Below are 21,053 nucleotides of genomic sequence, written 5' to 3' on the forward strand. Positions count from 1 at the left end.
GATGGGAAGCACAGTGGCATTGGCTAACATCATATAGCAAACTATAAAAAAAAGAAGTGCTTATTTCAAAAAGATGGATTTCAAGTCAAAGTCATGCAACTGCATTACATATAAAGGTCATGCAAGAGTACAGAATTCAAGGATTTTCAGGTGTGAGCACTAAGTAAGTATCCTTGCTTTTCCACCAAGTTGGAAGACAGATATTACAAAACCAAACGCTTGCTGATTTGGTTTCACCTGTGACAGCAACTTCTACACAAAATGTAGGTGAAGAAGACAGCACCTGAACTTACACCAGTTTTCTTTAAACACCAGTACTCGGTATTTAGATGAATAGCTTAGGAAGAAATAGACCTCTGTGATGAAAAGCAAATACTGAAACCTCAATGTTTGGGGCATATTTATGTAGCACAGTCAGAAAAAGAATAATGAGAAGAACTTAGAGAATGTAGAGTAACACACTAACTGAGAGGTAAGTTTCAGAATTCAGACAGTTTGTGTGACAAAACATAAATTTTGGCTGAAGTTCTGCAGGGGAGCCAAATCACTCTACTTCTGCCAGTGCAACCCAAACTTTCTCTGTGTGTGATTCATACAGTTTTAAGTTTTGCTGTAAAGTATTAAGGGTGGGAAAATAATTTAGCAATGGAATCGAGAACATTGGTTTTGGCCATAAAGAAGGCTATGTAGTACTTATTTCACACTGTTCCATTGTGCTAACATGTTCCTTACATCCACATCCAAATTATTTAGTTCAGATTAGATTCAGTTTCTGTTCCATAGACCCAAAAATGACATGATTCTCATGGGTGTAGAACAAGTCATAAAGTTTGAAATAAAAAACGGAACATTTGAATACTCATTGCCCTGATCATTTGTCAGGAGGTTGTCAAACTGTGTGAATACACTACAGTAAACTGGAAATGCTAATATTTACAGAATTAATACACTGTCAGAATGAAACATAGATATGCACTTTTAATAAAATTATCATACACAATATTCCTAATCTTGACTATTGTGACCAACTGCTGTCAAAACTGAAACCTAACAGACAAAGGTCGTTAAGATGGGATGGAATGACACTGACGAAATTATACACAAATTTTTAACAAGAGACAGCTCTAAATCTCTCAAACACTGAAGAAGAACTCAAAGTAACCTCGTGTCTGCAATAAGCAAGCAGTCACAAGAGATCACAAGTAAAAATTCACCCATTACGCATGCAAATACTAATGAAGTATGTCACATACATAAATGTCTGACTGCTTGCATTACGCATTTCTACATTATCTCACTTTTATATTCTTTAATTTTGATGAGGTACCTAGTCAGAAACAAATCAAGACATCGATTTTGGCTTGTTTGTGCACAAAATTGACTTTAGAAAATCGAGATAATAGACTGCATCCTTGGCATTACTGCCAATAAATATTTCCCAACAGAATTTCTTGCACTACGCGAGTTGGTGGAAATTGGCGCTCACTGCATTTAACAAATATAAAAATTTTTGATATACTGCAGACCAAAGCCCATGAAATAAAAAAGACAGTATGGGTACCAATTTAATTTTTGTTTTTTATTGATGATTTTTCAACTGACATATACAATGTACATATATTTTTATTTCTTTAATAATTCGCTCTTTTCACAATAATACTGGAAAAACTGAATTTCGTATTAATTACTGCTTTATCTTCCTTGTTTTTGTGACGGGCATATCTGTGATACAACTTTGATGTCGGAACATGCGGCAGACCATGCGTGGGACTTAGCGTATGGATAGGTGTGGAGGGGAGCGAATGGGCGGGACTTGTGCAATGTCCAACATTACGTCATCTTTTAGATGGATGCTAGATGGCTGCACTTCCAGTCACGTGATCTACCGGTCATACATACGTCATCTTGTATTTTTAGAGTATAAAAGGAGGCTCTACAGCTGCAACCGATCAGTCATCTGTGGTAGTTGGTAACTGAAAGTGTCAATATGGATTCCTCCAAAGTGTTTAACATGCCTCAGCTATTAGGGCGGACGATGAGACCAACCGATGAACGCTTTGGTTTATGGTTGCTACTGGAGAACCTGGACAATCTTGTTTCTGACGTTGGTAACATAAATTACACTGAAAATGGTGTTTTACTTGGTAATAAGAATTTAAATATGCTTACTCCTATTACAGAACCGTTTTGCGATAACATTATGGTAGTTAAAATCTGTGATCAAGGGGATTGTCAGGAGCAGTTAGAGAAGGGGCGATCTGTAATTTTAAAGAAGGAGATGTGCGGTTTATTTAATTGTTATCTACGTAGTAAATTCTCAAAGTTCGTCACTGCAAAACATGGTGTCAAGGCGAAGCTACCATTTCTCCTACATGAAAGCGACAGTGTGACAGCAAGAGGAATATTGGATAAAATCAGCAAGGAAGCACTGGAAACCACTTTGAAGAAATATAAAAATCCTGTGGCTGCACCATATAAAGTGGAATTAGCCGATGTTAAATTGGATGTTCTAATGGAAGAGTTGCCTGGAATATTGCAGCAGCTACTTGTAGACGATTTTTACCTTTTGGATTTAGACATAACGCAGGACTTTGCCGGAATTTTTAATAAAAGGGAGATGTGCGACTACCTGATATCTACCCACGACTTCTGCATGGAAGGAGACCACCAGGGAAGCAGCAATGTGATTATGGACAACGATAAGACAGCTGGAATAGACTGTTTGACGTGGATGAGCTCCAATTATAGAGTAAAGATGTATAACAAATTTATATGTCAGATCACAAGTCCAGGAGTAAACAAAGTTATCGGTAACCATATTATAGATTTTATAAAGTGTCCAGACAAGCGACTACGAGAAACTTTTACGTCTTCTTTGGCTAAGGAGCATGGCATTACCAGGCTGGAGGCTACAATATACAGCTACAGAATAGATCGTGTGTTCGACCCAGTGCAAAGCTGTTTAATTGTATTACACACCAACAAGCAGTATTTACAATGTGTTCCATTTTATTCTGTGCCAATTGCGTCCATGTGGTGCCAGTTAACTAATAATTTACAGAACAGTTGTTGTGTGGTGTTTAATAAAGTTCTGCAGTTTGTTTACTGGGGTAATAAGAACACCCGAAAATTGACTGGTGTGCAAGTAAATCTGCCAGACTCTCAAGACCGAGAAAAGCTTATAGGTTATGCTCTGTCTGCATACAGTTTTAACCGTCTACCTGTGAACTACGTGGAGATTCTTAACTCTGACTCCAACAAAGATAATATAAGTATTAGATATAAGTGTTACATTAAAGCAGGAGAAACTTATTTTTCTCAGTCTAGAACATTGTTCTCCACAATACCATCCGATATAGATATCGCCGAATTGGGGCTGGTTCCTACAAATAATGTTATACCACAAGTCTTAAGAAAAAGAACCAATGTATCAAAGAGGCTTATACCATACCCCATTAATGAAATTACTCGTTTAAGTGCAGTTAATGTATTAAGTGTAAGGAAAAGAAAATTGGAACTGGAGGCCCTTGAAGAAAAGAAAAGAAAACGGGATTATATGACGAAGACAACTGCCATACGGGAAGAATACAAACTGCCATTGGAGAAGGAACAAGCTATTAAAAATGTACAGGCAAGGCTTACATATCATTTTAAAAATAAGGCGTGGCGAAATCTGTCTACAAAGGGGGAATATAAAATACTGGCATTCACAGTAAACAGCAATGGAAAGTGGCCATGTGTTGGAGCACTGGCCATAATCAATGGAACTGAGGATGTTTACTACATTAAGGGATACACGAAAAATGTGTTTATTACCCTCTGTTCTCATTTGGATCAGCTTAAAAAGAATGGTTACATTCTATCTAAGTGTGGCGAGCTGGATGTTGTCCACCTAGCAACAGAACAGCCATTTGCCGAGTTTAAAACTGATGGAATAACTACATTTAATGGACATTCGTTTGCAAAAGTTGTAAACTTAAAGTTCTATACAGAAATCCCGCAACAACGTGGAGCTGAAGGGTTGCCGACATACACGCAAGAAGATGTGGAATGCTTTAACAACAGCATCATGGAGGAGATAAGAGGAAAAATTAAAATCCCCGAATGCTCTCGACTAGAAGAACTACAGGAAGGAACTGAGCTAATAGTTAAAGCCATAAAGCAAGAATTTTACAGAAAGAAAATTAGGTATGTATTAGAATTCGAGAATATACCTTCTCTGTATTTGTCAAATTACTGGCTGGAGAAAGAAATAGATGATACAGATGTGGATTTAAGTTATAAGTTAAAAATTAAATTGGACGGTATTAAAACTACGCCTAATAAGAATAAGGAAAGAGTTATTTTCTGTGTCTAAATGTATATGCAAAAGTTAATAAAGATTTTGTACAAGAATATTTACCTGTCTTATTTGCTAACCTACGTTAATCCTAAGACATTTCCTATATACGACGATCTACGTGCATGTATTTCGGATGTGGGAAGTGGGTGGTTGGACGACCTTGGAAACCTTGTTACTGAAAAGATGGGGTTGTCCGGTTCTGTAGATGCTGCTATGGAATACCTAAGACCAGACATTTCAAGTAACTTCTATAATATGAATTTGACCCTCACTACCCCAGCAGAAATAATGTCCATCATAAAGTCTTTAAATTCAAAAACATCTATTGGGTATGTTGAAATATTAACAAAGTTAATTAAAGAATGTGATTCTGAGTTAAGTAACATATTAAGCTATCTGTGTAACCAGTCGTTTATCAGTGGAATATTTCCTGAATGGTTGAAATATGCTGAAGTTAAACCACTGTTTAAAAAGGGAGATAAAGAAATAGCATCAAATTTCTGTCCAATTTCACTTTTGTCAGCATTCTCAAAAATTTTAGAAAAAGTTATGTACAATCGGATTTATAACCACCTTATCTCAAATAACATACTGTCAAAGACGCGGTTCGGATTCTATGGGGTTCTGATATTGAGAAGGCTATTTACACTTGCAGTGAAAATGTGCTTCATTCATTAAACAAAAAATTGCAGGCAACTGGTATATTTTGTGATGTGACAAAGGCATTTGACTGTGTAAAGCACAATATCCTTTTAAGTAAATTAGAATATTATGGTGTAACAGGAAATGCTGCAAAATGGTTCAAATCTTATATCTCTGACAGGAAACAAAGGGTGTTATTAGGAAAGAGACACGTATTAAGGTATCAGGCATCATCCAACTGGGAAAAAATTACATGTGGGGTCCCACAAGGTTCCATTTTAGGGTCCTTACTTTTTCTTGTGTATATCAATGACCTTTCATCAGTAACATTATCAGATGCCAAGTTCGTTTTGTTTACTGATGATACAAACATTGCAATAAATAGCAAATCAAGTGTAGTCTTAGAAAGATCGGCTACTAAAATATTTGTGGACATTAATTCTATGTCACTAAACTTTGAAAAAACACACTACATGCAGTTCAGAACTTGTAAGGGGTGTCCCACGAGTATATGCCTAATATACGATGACAAACAGATAGAAGAAGTGGACAGTGTTAAATTCTTGGGATTACAGCTTGATAACAAATTCAACTGGGAGGAGCACACCAACAGAACTACTGAAGTGTCTTAACAAATCTCCATTTGCAACGCAAATTGTCACACACATAGGGGATATAAAAATGAAAAAGCTGGCATACTATGCTTATTTTCATTTCATAATGTCATATGGGATTATTTTTTTGGGGTAATTCATCAAGCCAAGCTAAAGTTTTCCGGGCACAAAAACATGAGTAAGAGTTATATGATGATCAAATTGCTTGCAGAACTAGAACGCAAAAATCTGATACTATTGTGAAAGATTGTCTGCTGGAAGAAAGAAATTTCACACGAAGGTCAGCCTGGTTTCGACGTAACGGAAGAGAAGCAGAGGCGGTAAAATTTTATAGGAGGTTCTATTACAAGAGAGGCTCCCACAATTTGTTTCGTAAACAACGGTGTGATATATTTGCGCATTGGTAAAACAGGATTTGACATAGTGTACAAAACAGCAACAGCCTCTTGAATTATAGCTTGTCGTCGAACGTAAAATGGTTGTTTTTATTCCAACATTTGGGCAAATGGCGTGAATGATTGTATTTTCTAATGTTATTTCAAGTGTCTGAAATGTCTGTAATACACACGTGCATGACAGTTTATTTACAGACACTGCCTTGAACGCGAGAGATGCTTTCAGATCGTGTAATTTATCCATCAAGCTGAAAGAAATAGCTCAACATGAATTTTTTTCTTCGGAGTATAAATTCTCAGTTTTTTTTTACTTCGATGGTGGTGTCGAAATAACGAGGACATTCTGTGAAAGTAAAAGAAGACAGACTGGACCTATTCTCGTGGAGACAGGGCATTAATAATCGTCACGATTTTTTTTTTTTACCTTTGTAATATATGCTCGATTATAATAGATGCAGTGATGTTCAGTACAATTGTTACAGAGCAGTGTTTTCACATTCAGAACGATGGGCATTTGCGGTGGCTGTGTTGGGACGGGCAGTGTGTGTGTGTGTGGGGGGGGGGGAGAGGGGGGGGGGGTGTCGCCCTAGGCAGCTGTGCCTCGATCAGGGGGCGGCATGTGGTCTGGGGCGACACTGCTGTTTTAGACTAACAAACAAGATGCGCTTGGGGCGGCCCTCATTTATCTCGTATTGTTTAGTGATTTGCCATCACTACCTCATCGTCGGCAGTGAGTAACGTGGAGATCCGTTGCTACTTTTTTTTTAAATTGTGCCCTTTAGAAATGTTCGTAAATCTCTGGTCTAGTATCATGGTTGCTTCTCTTTGATGCTTGCGACTCCTTCGTTACCGAACTGATTGTCTAGGCGCTGAAGAGACGATACCTACTCTTATTACTCTTAACGTCTAATTTCTTCTGCTGCCGCCAAAATTTTCTTTGCTTGAAATGAACGCTTCGTCAATCGTCTTAAACCATTCCTCGTTTCTTTTCCCCAAAACTGAAAGCAATACTCCAGCTACATCTGTGACCATTGCACATCGGACATACGCCTGTGATGTGAACTGACTGGAGATTTATAACCAAAACTAGCACTTAAGATTGTATGAGAAGACCTTTCAACAAACCACTATGAACATGGGGCCTGAAGACTCCACAGTGTAATGCCGAAACTGGTAGGCAAAATAAAATAACATCTGAATCACACGGCTGTTGGCAGATTTCACTGACAATTGCTCGACCAACGGATGTCCCCTATGCATGATGGATCAAAAAAATGGTTCAAATGGCTCTGAGCACTATGGGACTTAACATCTGAGGGCATCAGTCCCCTAGAACTTAGAACTACTTAAACCTAACTAACCTAAGGACATCACACACATCCATGCCCCAGGCAGGATTCGAACCTGCGACCGTAGCAGTCGCGCGGTTTCGGAGTGAAGCGCCTAGAACCGCTCGGCCACCGCGGCCTGCCATGATGGATCAACAGAGACTATTTCAGTCATCCGAGACCACTGAGCAACAACAATATGGTCTTCCGTTTTGTATTTTTTCGTCTTCCTTGGGCTCATCGGTCACATCCCGTCTTAAGGCAGGCAGCAGCAAACCGTCACGATTATTCCGGTTAACCCGTGGTAATGGTCGAGTGGTTTTGATACAGAAGCTCAAATTACTTGAAACAGGTTCTGGATATGCCGAAGCATCGCCGTACCATTCACGAGCGGTTATGTTTTAACAATGCACTGAAGATGCTATATCTATGCGCGTCACGGAGTCGCGAGATAGGGACGGAGGACCTCAAGAGCCTTTTAAACCGCGGGCAAGTCCTTACGGGGGCGTGTCACGTTGACGACATGCCGTGACCTGCGTTCACAAGCGAATCTAAGGACTACAACACGGATCTCGTATGCCGGGCGTGTGGGCGCCGTGTGGCGTAATGCAAGCACAGCCGGAAAAAGGACGCCCTGCCGCGTCGCTATGCATCTGCCCCAAACAGCGTGACTTTGTCGACCTCTGTTTCTTACAGGATCACGACAAAAGACAAGGAAGACACTTAGGCCTGGAGAGCTGGAAAAAAAAGCAGGTACAATGATTCACGGCACTGCCGAAACCCGCGCTTGTGTGGCGACGATTCGCGGGCAACCGGTTCCAATGCGGTAAGGTGCAGGCGCTAACTTTCTGGTCAACAGTCTGTGCCGACACCGTTTTTTAAAAATTGGAACAGCTCGTAGTCTTTCATGAAGACGGGACTCTTTAAGAAGAGTAGGCTTCCTTCTCTCAGTAATGTCAGAAAGATGAAATTACTGTTAACCTGTATCATGACACTCACCGACACCACACAGCTACATACATCACACTAAAGATACAGTACGTAAAGGTATTTTCTCGATGATTATGATACTAAAGAAACGATTATGGCCTTCAGCGTGGTGTGTGCTCTCGCCCCAACGTCTCCACAGTCAAGGTACGGGCGCTGATGACTGTGATGTTGAGCGCCCTAAAGATAACAACAACAATAACTTCTTACCAGGACTCCCAAGTTTGTGTAATTTGTAACTCATTACTAAACATTCACTTGTATAGAGACATTCTGGATTTACTACTGTGTTGTAAATCTTTATTTTTCAAATTTTTAGACAGAGATCTTTTGTTGTGAATGTTCCTGGTTACACCACATGATCTTTGCATCTTACGTACGCTCTTCTATAGCGAATTTTTCTAAGGTATTTTCTTGAATCATTTCTCCCAAATATTTAAATTTATTAACCTCCTTTATTTATCCAGCATCTCTTACTAGGATTTCTGGAGCATTCTTTATATTCGTCATGAATTTTGTTTTTTCTACGGAAGTACTTAAACCTGCTTTGTTGGCTATTTCTTTTATTATTATTATTATTATATTCCTTTCTCAGACATTATTTCTGGTTAAAAATGGAAAGTGACGCGGACCTTGATCAAGCGTGACTTCCTTTTAACTGTGTGGTATATGTTACATTGCATTTAGGAACTTTCGGGTAATTGAAAATGTATCAATAATTACAGATTTCTGTAGTTGTGTATATACGTTTGGATGTAGCTGTATTGCGTTGATGTACTCGTGGATATTGTGTGGTATGAGTCCTGTAGTTGATAGTATAATTGGTATAATGTCAACTTTATCCTGATGCCACATGTCCTTGACTTCCTCAGCCAGTTGGATGTATTTTTCAATTTTTTTTCCTGTTTCTCCTGTTTTATTCTTATTATTATTATTTCTTTCCTTTCTCAGATGTTATGTCTGGTTAAAAATGGAAAGTGACGCGGACCTTGATCAAGCGTGACTTCCTTTCAATTGTATGATATATGTTACATTGCATTTAGGAACTTTCGGGTAATTGAACATGTATCAATAATTACAGATTTCTGTAATTGTATATATACATTTGGATGTAGCTGTACATCAACGCAATACAGCTACATCCAAATGTATATATACAACTACAGAAATCTGTAATTATTGATACATGTTCAATTACCCGAAAGTTCCTAAATGCAATGTAACGTACATCATACAGTTAAAAGGAAGTCACGCTTGTCTTCTTCTTCTTATTATTATTATTATTATTATTGCCGGCCGGGGTGGCCAAGCGGTTCTAGGCGCTACAGTCTGGAACAGCTTGACCGTTACAGTCGCAGGTTCGAATCCTGCCTCGGGCATGGATGTGTGTGATGTCCTTAGATTCGTTAGGTTTAAGTAGTTCTAAGTTCTAGGGGACTGGTGACCTCAGATGTTAAGTCTCATAGTGCTCAGAGTCATTTGAACCATTATTATTGTGGTGTCACCGCCAGACACCACACTTGCTAGGTGGTAGCTTAAATCGGCCGCGGTCCATTAGTACATGTCGGACCCGCGTGTCGCCACTGTCAGGATCGCAGACCCAGCGCCACCACAAGGCAGGTCTCGAGAGACGTACTAGAACTCGCCCCAGTTGTACGACGACGTTGCTAGCGACTACACTGACGAAGCCTTTCTCTCATTTGCCGAGAGACAGACTAGCCTTCAGCTATGTTAATGGCTACGACCTAGCAAGGCGCCATTTGTAACATTGCATGTATCTCAAGATAGTCTCACTTGTATCATCAAGAATGCTGTATACCAAAGGATGAAGTAAAAGTTAAGTGTTCTAGTAGCTACGTTCTTTTCTTTATCGCATTCATTACGAATCCTGTTCCAGACTTCGCGCCAGTCGGCGTGTGTGTACGCGTGCCTTTTGGCTACCCGTCACTGTGGACTGGCTGCCTTGTCAGTCCACTACAATTATTATTATTATTATTATTATTGACATTGTAAGTATCTACAGCTTGTTAAAAGTGGGGGTGACGCCAAGTTGGATTTCAGGGGGAAGGTCTCCCTGCCTCCGGCTGTCTGGTTTTTGTCTAATTGCGCTTTTATTTCACTTTAGAGAGTGTGTCTGCATGCTAACTTCGTAATTTTGTGCTGTTTCACTTTTTATAATTATGTTTCTTTGGTACTTTATAAGCGTTGTTGGCTGAAAGGTCCTTGTAACCCAAAGCGAAAATAATGAAATAAAAAAAAAAGGTAGCAATTTGCCCATCCCGTCCTGCTCAAGAACCTAATTCTCGGTTCTTGCCTAGTAATGGCTGTCCTTCGTCCAGACGCTGCTGGCAGAAAGTCCGACAATATATCCGTCAAGGTTTCTAGACCTTTCGCCTTCTTCCGATTGCCATCTCTGTCGTGTCTGTCCCTCCCAGGTTGTTGAAGGAACAAGGGAGAGGTTTCACCTCTACGGGAGCCTCTATCAGCAAGGACGACCGCCGATGCCCTTAACGCGACCGCATTCGTCAGCGCTCCCAGGAAACCACCAAGTGGTGTGTCGTGTCGCGTCGTTGCACAACGTGGAATGTCAGGCGCTGTCAGATCGGCTGCTGCTACCTGGAATCCCACGCTGCCTGCCGGTGCAGCTCGCCACACGCCAGTGCCTGCCTGCCTACCTGTTCCACGCGTTTCGACCTCAGAGCGACCTTACAAAAAACCGGCAGGCGGCCGGTGCGACTCTGAAGGCCGAGCGAGCAGCCCGCGGGAAATGCCACCGGCGTCGAATCACTCACTCTGTGAATACGACAGGCAGGCTATGACGGAATTCCCCTCCCGGTCACATGTCTCACACTCGCGTCGCCTTTACCACGTGACTCACGCGACATGCCGCATTTCGATCTCCTTTGAGTGCCTCTGCCGCAACTAGAAATATCATTCCCTGGAATAGACTGTTACCGTCTCAGAGCTTTGACTACTATAAAAAAGTGGCCACCTCTGATTGGGATTCGAGGTAGCGACCCTTCTTCCACGTCTTGCCTTAAACTAAAACGAATTAATCCCTCGTCTTACAGGCTACATAACAAGCTCTTGGCTCGCAGTGTACAAGCAGCGTAAACGGTATATAAAGTAAAGGAAAAGAAGTGATGAATAATTTGAAGAATGCATGTAGTATATTCCTAGAGTAATCATTTAAAGCCGGTTCTTGAAACTTTGTTAGCAGACTTTCTTGGGGTAGTTTACGTCTGTCTTCAGGAGTCTTCCAGTTCAGTTCCTTCAGTGTATTTTACTCTTCCTCGGATTAAACAAACCTGTGACCATTCGTGCTGTCCTTCTCTGTATACGTTCAATACCCCCTGTTAGTCCTATCTTGTACGGTTCCCTTACACTTGAGCAATATTCTAGAACCGATCGCACGAGTCATTTGTAAGCAATCTCCTTTGTAGACTGATTGCGCTTCCCCAGTATTCTACCAATAAACCAAAGTCTTACCACCTATTTTACCCACGACTGAACCTCTGTGACTATTCCATTCCACATCCCTACAAAGTGTTTCATCCTGGTGTTTGTATGAGTTGGGCGATTCCTACAGTGACCCATTAATATTGTAGTCATAGGATACTACGTTTTTTTCGTTTTGTGAAGTGCTAAATTTTACGTTTCTAAACATTTAGAGCAAGTTGCCAATCTCTGCACCATGCTGAAACCTTATCAGCATCTGACTGAATACTTATGCAACTTCTCTCACATGGTACTTCATTGCAGATAACTGCACCATCTGCAAAATGCCTGATTTTACTCTTAATATTGTCTGCAAGGTCATTAATATACAATATGAAGAGCAAGGGTCCCTGGAGCACACCCGAAGTTATTTCTTCATCTGACGATAACTCTCCATCTAAGATAACATGCTGTGTCCTCCCTACCGAAAAGTCCTCTCTCCAATCACAAATTTCACTTGATAGTCCATATGATCGAACTTTTGACTACAAGCGTAGGTGTAGTATTGAGTCAAATGCTTTTCGGAAATCAACGTTTATGTACAATTACTGCAGTGAGTAAGAATTATTGCGTTATTCAAGCGTTCACTTTTAGCTAACTATTCAAAATCCTTCATTTAGCGTGTCTAATTTGGCTATTTAAATATGATATTCCGACGAAACTGCCAAGTATATTTAAGTGAACTAGGTGACCCGTGCGAAACTTTCGCATTTTTATAGTTTTAAATAATGACTATTTGGGAGAAGAGTAGTTGTGGGAATGGATAGAAAGTATCTTTGAAAATGAACCGAACGACGTTAAATAATAATCATGAATTTATGATACATTCTTGTATATACATTTCCACGTGTCCGGAAATGTGTTTTGCATTCGAAATGTTTGTTCTGGCTTGCACGATGTGCAGAGGCCATAGACCATAAATTATATCTATGGTCTATAGTAGGGCCACATAACCTGCAACTCGACTAACATTTTCAGTAATAGTAAGCACGTTAGGCCGTAGTAGCAGTAGGTAAATCACAATTCAAGGCGATAATGACAAATATATTTGTCGTTACGGAAAGTATATTCGCTCTGGAAAGTCAGCTTGTACGACGGGCATAGATAATCGACTACTGCAGTGGTCACGGTTTCTGTCTACGACAACGCAGCATTCAAATAATCCAGTTGATAGGCACATTAAAACAAAGTTGTATTCGTAGTAAGATAATATGAAAACGAAGGCTCTTTTTCGTGCTTTATAAGTTAATTTCGTAAAGTATGGGTATGGAGCTGTGCTGTGACACTCAAATGTTTCTTTTACGTTAAAATTTTCCACAAATAGTAAGTTTTAGCGCAAAATCGGTATGCAACGTCAGAAGGTTAAGAAATCTTTCTAATGATATCTCATTCATCCCTGTACGATTAATATGTGTTGAGAAAAAGTGATGTATATTTGAGGAATAATATATATGATGGTAGGACTCTACTCTATTTGCGTGACTTTTCCGACAGTCTGTACACGAAACAATAGATCCTTAAAGAAATAACAATGCCATCTATTGACAATATCTTAAACTTGTCCTTTAGCGCACACGCTACCAGGCGTTATCGGCGGCAGATATTTTCGAGTGACAGTAATTAGGAAATAACAGGAAAAAAGGGAAGAAATATTTGTTTTAAATTTCCGTTCTATTCAGGAACCAAACGCAGACGCAATTGCGATGCTTCTTGTCGCTCTATCCATTCAACTGCACTGAATCAATACAAATTTTGTGAATATAGCAGTTGCTACGAAGCTGTCCTTCAGTACGTGTCTATAGCCCGCAGATTCGAAAAACCAAACAGCTCTTTGGTATTCAGCACTATTGTGCCATCGCATAGCCGACAACTAATGAGCTGTCAACCTTGACTCATGAAATCTACTCGCAAATTGCGAATACGTTACCGCCACAGCTATACGATTTAATGGAAACAAATGAAAATTTGTGCAGGACCAGAATTCAAACCTGGATTTCTCGCTTTAAGCGAGCGGTCGCCGTAAGCGCTTCGGCTACTGGAGAACGCTTCACGAACGGACCCAGAGTTCCATCTGTCCCAATATCTGCTTCCCACAGTGCTCGCACAATTATGTGATCGATGCATAGGGAGAGACTTATTTAGTTTTCTCGTCATGTTGCCTTGGCTTCGGCATGAAATCTGTGAAGATCGATGCAAGGCACTGTCAAAGAGACTCTGCACTAATGTAATGAACTTTGAGACTGTCTGTGAAGCCCAGCCTAACTTTAGCAGCAAATTATCCTCTTACATAATTTCCTAATGAGCTCCAAGTACACATTGCTTTCAGGTACTTCCTCAAACAAGAAAAGAATGCGTTTCCAACTCAACTGATGCTAGATGAGTGGGGGGAGGGGCGGGTAAATGTCTAGAGAACCTGCACAACACAGTTTCCACTTGCCGTTAAAGTGATAATGTCGGTTATGACGAATTAGCCTTTTAATTCTAGTACGCTTTGACTATAATTCTGTATGAAGCTTAGCTCTCGGAATACTGTGTAAGAATCATACAAGTGTCTGCTCCGCTTCAATTACATTGACATGGCTGAGGTACACACCGTTTAATATGGGCAACACAAATTCTTTCGGAGTCGCAATACTTCAGATACCACCACACGCAACAGAGTCCCAAGCTCATGTGGCTAGCAGTACTGCACTTTAATTTGGGAGGGTAGAATCTCACTCGTCCTTAGGTGAACCTAGGCAGTTCCTTCGATTTTTTTTTTTTTTTTTTTTTTTTTTTTTTTTTTTTTTGTAATATGACGGAGTGCTGCATCTTAACTAACACGTCTGTCTACGAGATGCTAAACGTGTTTCTTCCTACGCCCAATACTATTGAATTACAGATCTTTAGCCATTCAATCGAATTCGATCGAGTTACAACTAATTCGCTTCGCTATGGTAAGCAGATACGGAACGAAGAAGATTTTTTTCATTTTAAATGACCACAGGGTGTATCCTGTGAATGAAATAAGAAGACCTAAAAAATTAAAAACTGATTGCGTTCACATTTTTTTTAACGCAGTGGCGTTAGTACGCGTAGTATCTCTGTAGTTCTACAGATAAATGATTAAAATGCTGGATAACGGTTCGTTTATCTAAATGGGTGTAACGTGTCTTGAGCCTTCAAATAACGAGATTGTTGCAGTTAGAACACAATAACCAACTACAATTGCACGAAGAAGTAATTGCTTGGAATGTTCAGTTTAATTACGTTGATATTATTTCGTCTATCTTTGACAGAACATATGTATGACAATGTGCGAAACAATATTCAATATTTTACAAGCACAATGCACTTACGAAGTTGTTTCTGCACTGCAACCACCCGAAGAGTCGCAGTGGATAAGTCACTGGAATCGTATTCGACAGGATTGTGGTTCAGATTCGTGTCTTGCCATTGGGATTAGTTTTATTGTGATTTTATTAAATCATTTCACCCAAATAACAGGATTTTCTTTCAATAAAGTATGGTCGATTTCTTCTCCAGTTGAGATAGTGAGCTGTCTCTAAGGATATTTATTATCAGTGTCACATTAAATGAGATCCCTTTTGCTTTGTTGCAACATTAAGTTAGTTTGTAACAACACAGCAATACAGTTTTTAGCTTTCATCTGCTCTGTGTGTCTTTTTTTTTTAAGCATTAGATATACCAGCTATGAGAGAGGCGCTGGCTTTTTTATTATTGCTGTATGTTTATACTCCAAAGGCCAACGAATAAAAACAAGTTTTCATCATAATACCCACTGGAATGTAAAATCATGTTGAACATTGATTGCAGCATCACGACAATACCAGATCAATTATCATCAAAACTTTTGTTAAAATCAGTATGCATTTATAATGAGAATTATTGTATGCTAAGAGCTTCATGCAAGTCCAAGTCAGAGGAGTTACATGAAACAGTTGTGAAAAACTTGGTGGTGGACTGGAATTACTGTTACTGCTATACGGTTACACAGGTAGAATTAACGTTATATGTGATTATAGACAATATATTGCCACAAAGCTGAATTGGTGGTTGTGCTACAATGATGTATTTCCATAACGCGCACTAAACTATTTACTAATCTGCGGAACAAGGAGTAACTGATCCGTTCCGAACCGGGAGGAAAGCGGAATCACCGGACGTCGCTTTAAACTGACGACCTGTAAGTACAGACTAGTTTGCAACAATGTAAGCGTCTCGCAACCATTCAGAATATAGCGATTATTTTTGTGCAGTGCTGTTCTTGACCGCCATTCACTGATGCACGGGCCATTAGAAGTGTATTATTAAAGTTGGCTACTGTTTCGGAATTTCTGCCTCGTAGTCTTCTTTCAGTCGTCGAAAATTCGAAAGCACCATAGCGCCGTAGAAATGATTATTTTTGTTTATAGATTCCCGTTTTGACTTCGACACCTCCAGTCTTCCGTGTCGTAACATTCTCCACCTGCCTATTTAACGTTGCGACACATTGCACTGATGAGCCTGACGCAACTGTTTTCCAGAACAGTCACGCGCAGCATCGTCAGAACGGGGATAGTGCTTTGCTGACTTCGCTTCAATGCAGAACAAACGACAGCCGTATAACAAACGCAACTCGTAAGGATGCAACCGCTGTTTTGTTTGTGAGCCAGGCGTGCATACGAGGTGGTATTCGGGTCGCAAACACAGAGTATGACCAAACGGCCTATTTGTGTAACAACTGTTAGGAATGAACGGTATTCCAAGCGGATCGCCGTCGTGGCGTGGGGAGTTATTTCTGTACATCTGACCCGACTCGCTATTAAGAACGCGGCCGATGCAGCTGTTCCGAAAGGGTCGGAAATGGGTCGCTGGAATACTAGCCAGAACAGTGTATTCAGCGCGCACACAGTGTACAACTGCTTTTAAAAAAATCGTGTCTAATGACGTACATGTAACAACCTTGAAAATGTTGACTGCGTAACGTTCTTTCTTTAATGCCTCGTCAGTGGCATAACATTTTCTTGTGTGCCTGGTTCATTATCACTTTACGTAAATGTTTGCGATGGCTCAAAGTCTTATCTCTTCGTGCATTTCAGAGATGACAATGTACAGAATGGTAAACCTACAAAGAAACAACGGAAATGTCTACAGGAACAACAATACTCTCGAGGCCTTGTCAGACGCGAAATATTGAGTGGAACTCTTACTAAAGTATCTTTATCAAGTAAACTTGTTATGAATGTGCGACAGAATGGAGCATTGTTATTTAAATATGGACTCTTTTCGAATACTATCTCTACAGTAACGATGTAAAGCTACAGTTTAAAAACTGCATTTGTTACAGGAATAACGCAGAAGTGGCATTCCGTACAAGTAGCATGTGAAAACTCCGAAGTAACGATTAGGCTACGTATAAAGACCCTAATCTCGGCTAACCTGTGTACCAATAAAGCAAGATGCCAGTTAGTCATCTACCTGATCCAACCCAAATCCCATTTCTCTGTTATTAAAGTACTGCACATGAAAAACAGTATCTCCTCCGTCCTTCAGAGTGGTTCCTATTTGCTGCCTCAACAGTTCCAATACTTGCGAGGAAATTCTTACCTTTTTTTGTTATTACACTGATTCCTACTTAGACACACCCAAAAGTGATTTTTTTATGCATTCAGAAATTTTTTGGAGTGCTGCACTAACTCACATTTTCTTTCTCCAAAAATATACTGCTATATGATCACAAAGTAGGAGTAGTAACGTTTGATAGTAACAGCGAGGGCTCTTTGGAAATAGTAAGCATAATAAACTTCGGAAACATATCAGATCGCGGAAAACATAACTATAACTTTAAATGGCGCAATTTCTGTCACAACGCTTCCAGGTGCAGCTCCGAGCGAGATACGGACGAACTTATAGCGATGAACTTCGGGAGCGAGTATGAATGAACGAGTCGTAGATTACGTAGTACCTCGATAAAGGTTAATAACTGAGCCCAGTAATACTAACAAAATTAGGTCCAAATTCGAAATGAGAGCGATACTCACTCGGGAAGGCGTTGGTCGCGGCGATCACCGCAAAGACGAAAACTAGAGCAAGTGCGATTGCCTTCATCTTCGGTCCGCTCTCGATGCACACTACAGCGAAAACAGGTCGCAAATCGTTATACGTAAAGTCTGAAGCGCGCTTTTTCTCGAACTGGCGCGTCCTTCGCCTCAGGCGGTGAATATAAAGCTTGAGGCTTGGAAGCGCGTGGCGGGGCGACAGCCAATAGGAGACGCCGGCGGCTGTACGTCACTGCAGCCGTAGCCAATCGCCAGCCGTGCCTACGCATGTGACTCAAAACAGTGGCGTCAATACGGAGGCAGGTCGCCTTCGTATGTGCCTGCTTTTCTGGGAATATTATGTTGTTTTGAGTTTATTATGAGAACGAGAGCCTCTGTTTGATGGTGACGGTCTTCTGTTCTGTCTTGCGCTACTGAGAAAGCGCATAAACGCGCGTTCATGACCACGAAGTTGGCGCGTCTTAAGCGCTCGTTTACTAGTCTATTTAAGGTAGGTCGCCAACGTCGCGCTGCCTCACGAAGTGCATATGAATCAGTTTCGCACCGAGTCTCCAAGTGACGCTAATCTTCCAGCGAATTGAGCAAATACATTACTGCAGGCAGAAATGCTGGCTACACGTACGACCGCGCTCTTTTAGATCTGAAGCGCGATTTGCGTGGCGAAGCAACACTGCAGACGGAGAGAACACTTGAGAGGGAGAAAAGAAAGCCTGTGACATCTTTGCAGTCATGTCGAAAGCTTATGAGAATTCAATGACTTATTCGCATCAAAAAACGCAAAAACAGAAATTAAATTCACATTAGTATTTTACTCTCTGAACACTGTTCAAAAGACGATTTTTTTTGTTTTGTTTTGAAATAAGGAAGACATTATTATAGCAGTCACAGCCTGTCAAGCAAAAGAACTACCAGGCTGTTTCTCTATGACCTAGAGCAGTTTTCTTTCAGGTACATCTCTGGCTTATGACTTTTTCTTATTTATTTATTTTGAATGGCTTTCCGCTGATCCCTTTCAGCCATACACACACACACACACACACACACACACACAATGGTTTTGAACGATACATACACTGACGGAAATAAAATCGCGACACCAAGAAGGAATTGTGCAACATAAAAGAAGTTGGTAGGTGTGTTTCATCTGAGAGACGCTGTATATTGCAATTTACATCTACATATACATCCATACTCCGCGAGCCACCTGACGGTGTGTGGCGGAGGGTACCTTGAGTACATCTATAGGTTCTCCCTCCTATTCCAGTCTCGTATAGTTCGTGGAAAGAAGGATTGTCGATATGCCTCTGCGTGGGCTCTAATCTCTCTGATTTTATCCTCATGGACTCTTCGCGAGATATACGTAGGAGGGAGCAATATACTGCTTGACTCCTCGGTGAAGGTATGGTCTCGAAACTTCAACAAAAGCTCGTACCGAGCTACTAAGCGTCTCTCCTGCAGAGTCTTTCACTGGAGTTTATCTATCATCTCCGTAACACTTTCACGATTACTAAATTCTGTAACGAAGCGCGCTGCTCTCCGTTGGATCTTCTCTATCTCTTCTATCAACCCTATCTGGTACGGATCCCACATTGGTGAGCAGTATTCAAGCAGTGGGCGAACAAGTGTACTGTAACCTACTTCCTTTGTTTTCGGATTGCATTTCCTTGGGATTCTTCCAACGAATCTCTGTATGGCATCTGCTTTACCGACGATCAACTTTATCTGATCATTCCATTTTAAATCACTCCTAATGCGTACTCCCAGATAATTTACGGAATTAACTGCTTCCAGTTGCTGACCTGCTATATTGTAGCTAAATGATAAGGGATCTTTCTTTCTATGTATTCGAACTTGTATACATTGAGATTCAATTGCCATTCCCTGCACCATGTGTCAATTCGCTACAGATCCTCCTGCATTTCAGTACAATTTTCCATCGTTACAACCTCTCGATATACTACAGCATCATCGGCAAAAAGCCTCAGTGAACTTCCGATGTTACCCACACGGTCATTTATGTATATTGTGAATAGCAACGGTCCTACGACACTCCCCTGCGGCACACCTGAAATCACTCTTAGTTCGGAAGACTTCTCTCCATTGAGAATGACATGCTGCGTTCTGTTATCTAGGAACTCTTCAATCGAATCACACAATTGGTCTGATAGTCCATATGCTCTTACTTTATTCATTAAACGACTGTGGGGAACTGTATCGAATGCCTTGTGGAAGTCAAGAAACACGGCATCTACCTGGGAACCCGTGTCTATGGCCCTCTGAGTCTCGTGGACGAATAGCGCGGGGCGGTTTCACACGATCATCTTTTTCAAAACTCATGCTGATTCCTACAGCCAGTCACATAAGTGGCACCAGTAGCGCCACTGCGAAGATGCAAATCAGGTTTGCTTTAAATGCGCGCTGTAACGGTCGTCAGCGTTAGCTACCTATGAGACCTGGTGAGTTAATGTTAGTCAAGAATGCCCTTAAGGCGACGAAGACGCCATGATAAATATCAGACTGAGTTTGAACGAGGTCGTCTAGTACTGCTACGAGAAGCTGGATGTTTCTTCTGCGATATTGCAGAAAGACTGAGCAGGAATGTACCCTAGTCACTGTACACGATTGTTGGCAGCGGCGGTCACGGGAATGTACGGACCTGGCTCCGGATGGCCAAGTGGCGCTACCAAGAAGGAACATCATCTTGTTGGGCGCATGGGTCTGGCGCAATTTGAGCAGCAGCAATTTGAGCAGCAGTTGGCAGCACAGTGACACAACGAACTGTTACAAATCGGTTACTTAAGGACAGCTCCGAGCCTGACGCCCTGCAGCATACATTCCACTGATCCCAAACCACCACCATTTTCGACTTAAGTGGTAACAAGCGAGAGCTAATTGGAGGGCATTGTGGAGATCTGTTGTATTTTCTGATGAGAGCTGGTTCTGCTTCGGTGCCAGTGATGGCCGTGTGTTGGTTAGAAGCAGATCAGTTGAGGGCCTACAACCAACCTGTCAGCATGCTAGACACACTGGACTTACACCTAGAGTTATGGTCTCTGACAAGTCGACCTGTTGCGCTGCCAGTCATGAAGAGCATTCCAGAGGGTGTTTTCTGACGTGATAACGCTCGCCCACATACGGCTGTTGTAACCCAATATGCGCTACAGAGCGTCGACATATTACTTTGGCCTGCTCGATCACTAAATTTG

At 41.0% G+C, this 21,053-nt stretch overlaps 1 protein-coding gene across 1 annotated transcript in view; it reads right to left on the reverse strand.

The window, feature by feature from the left end:
• Positions 1 to 17,995, reverse strand: part of LOC126194730 (icarapin-like) — a 48,939-nt gene extending 30,944 nt beyond the window's left edge. The window contains exon 1 of the mRNA XM_049932982.1: positions 17,830 to 17,995. Within this exon, the coding sequence (XP_049788939.1) occupies positions 17,830 to 17,896 (67 nt within the window). The 5' untranslated portion in view covers positions 17,897 to 17,995. The remainder of the gene's footprint in view (positions 1 to 17,829) is intronic.
• Positions 17,996 to 21,053: the final 3,058 nt, after the last annotated feature.

Source organism: Schistocerca nitens, chromosome 7 (assembly GCF_023898315.1).
Source record: "Schistocerca nitens isolate TAMUIC-IGC-003100 chromosome 7, iqSchNite1.1, whole genome shotgun sequence".
NCBI lineage: Eukaryota > Metazoa > Arthropoda > Insecta > Orthoptera > Acrididae > Schistocerca > Schistocerca nitens.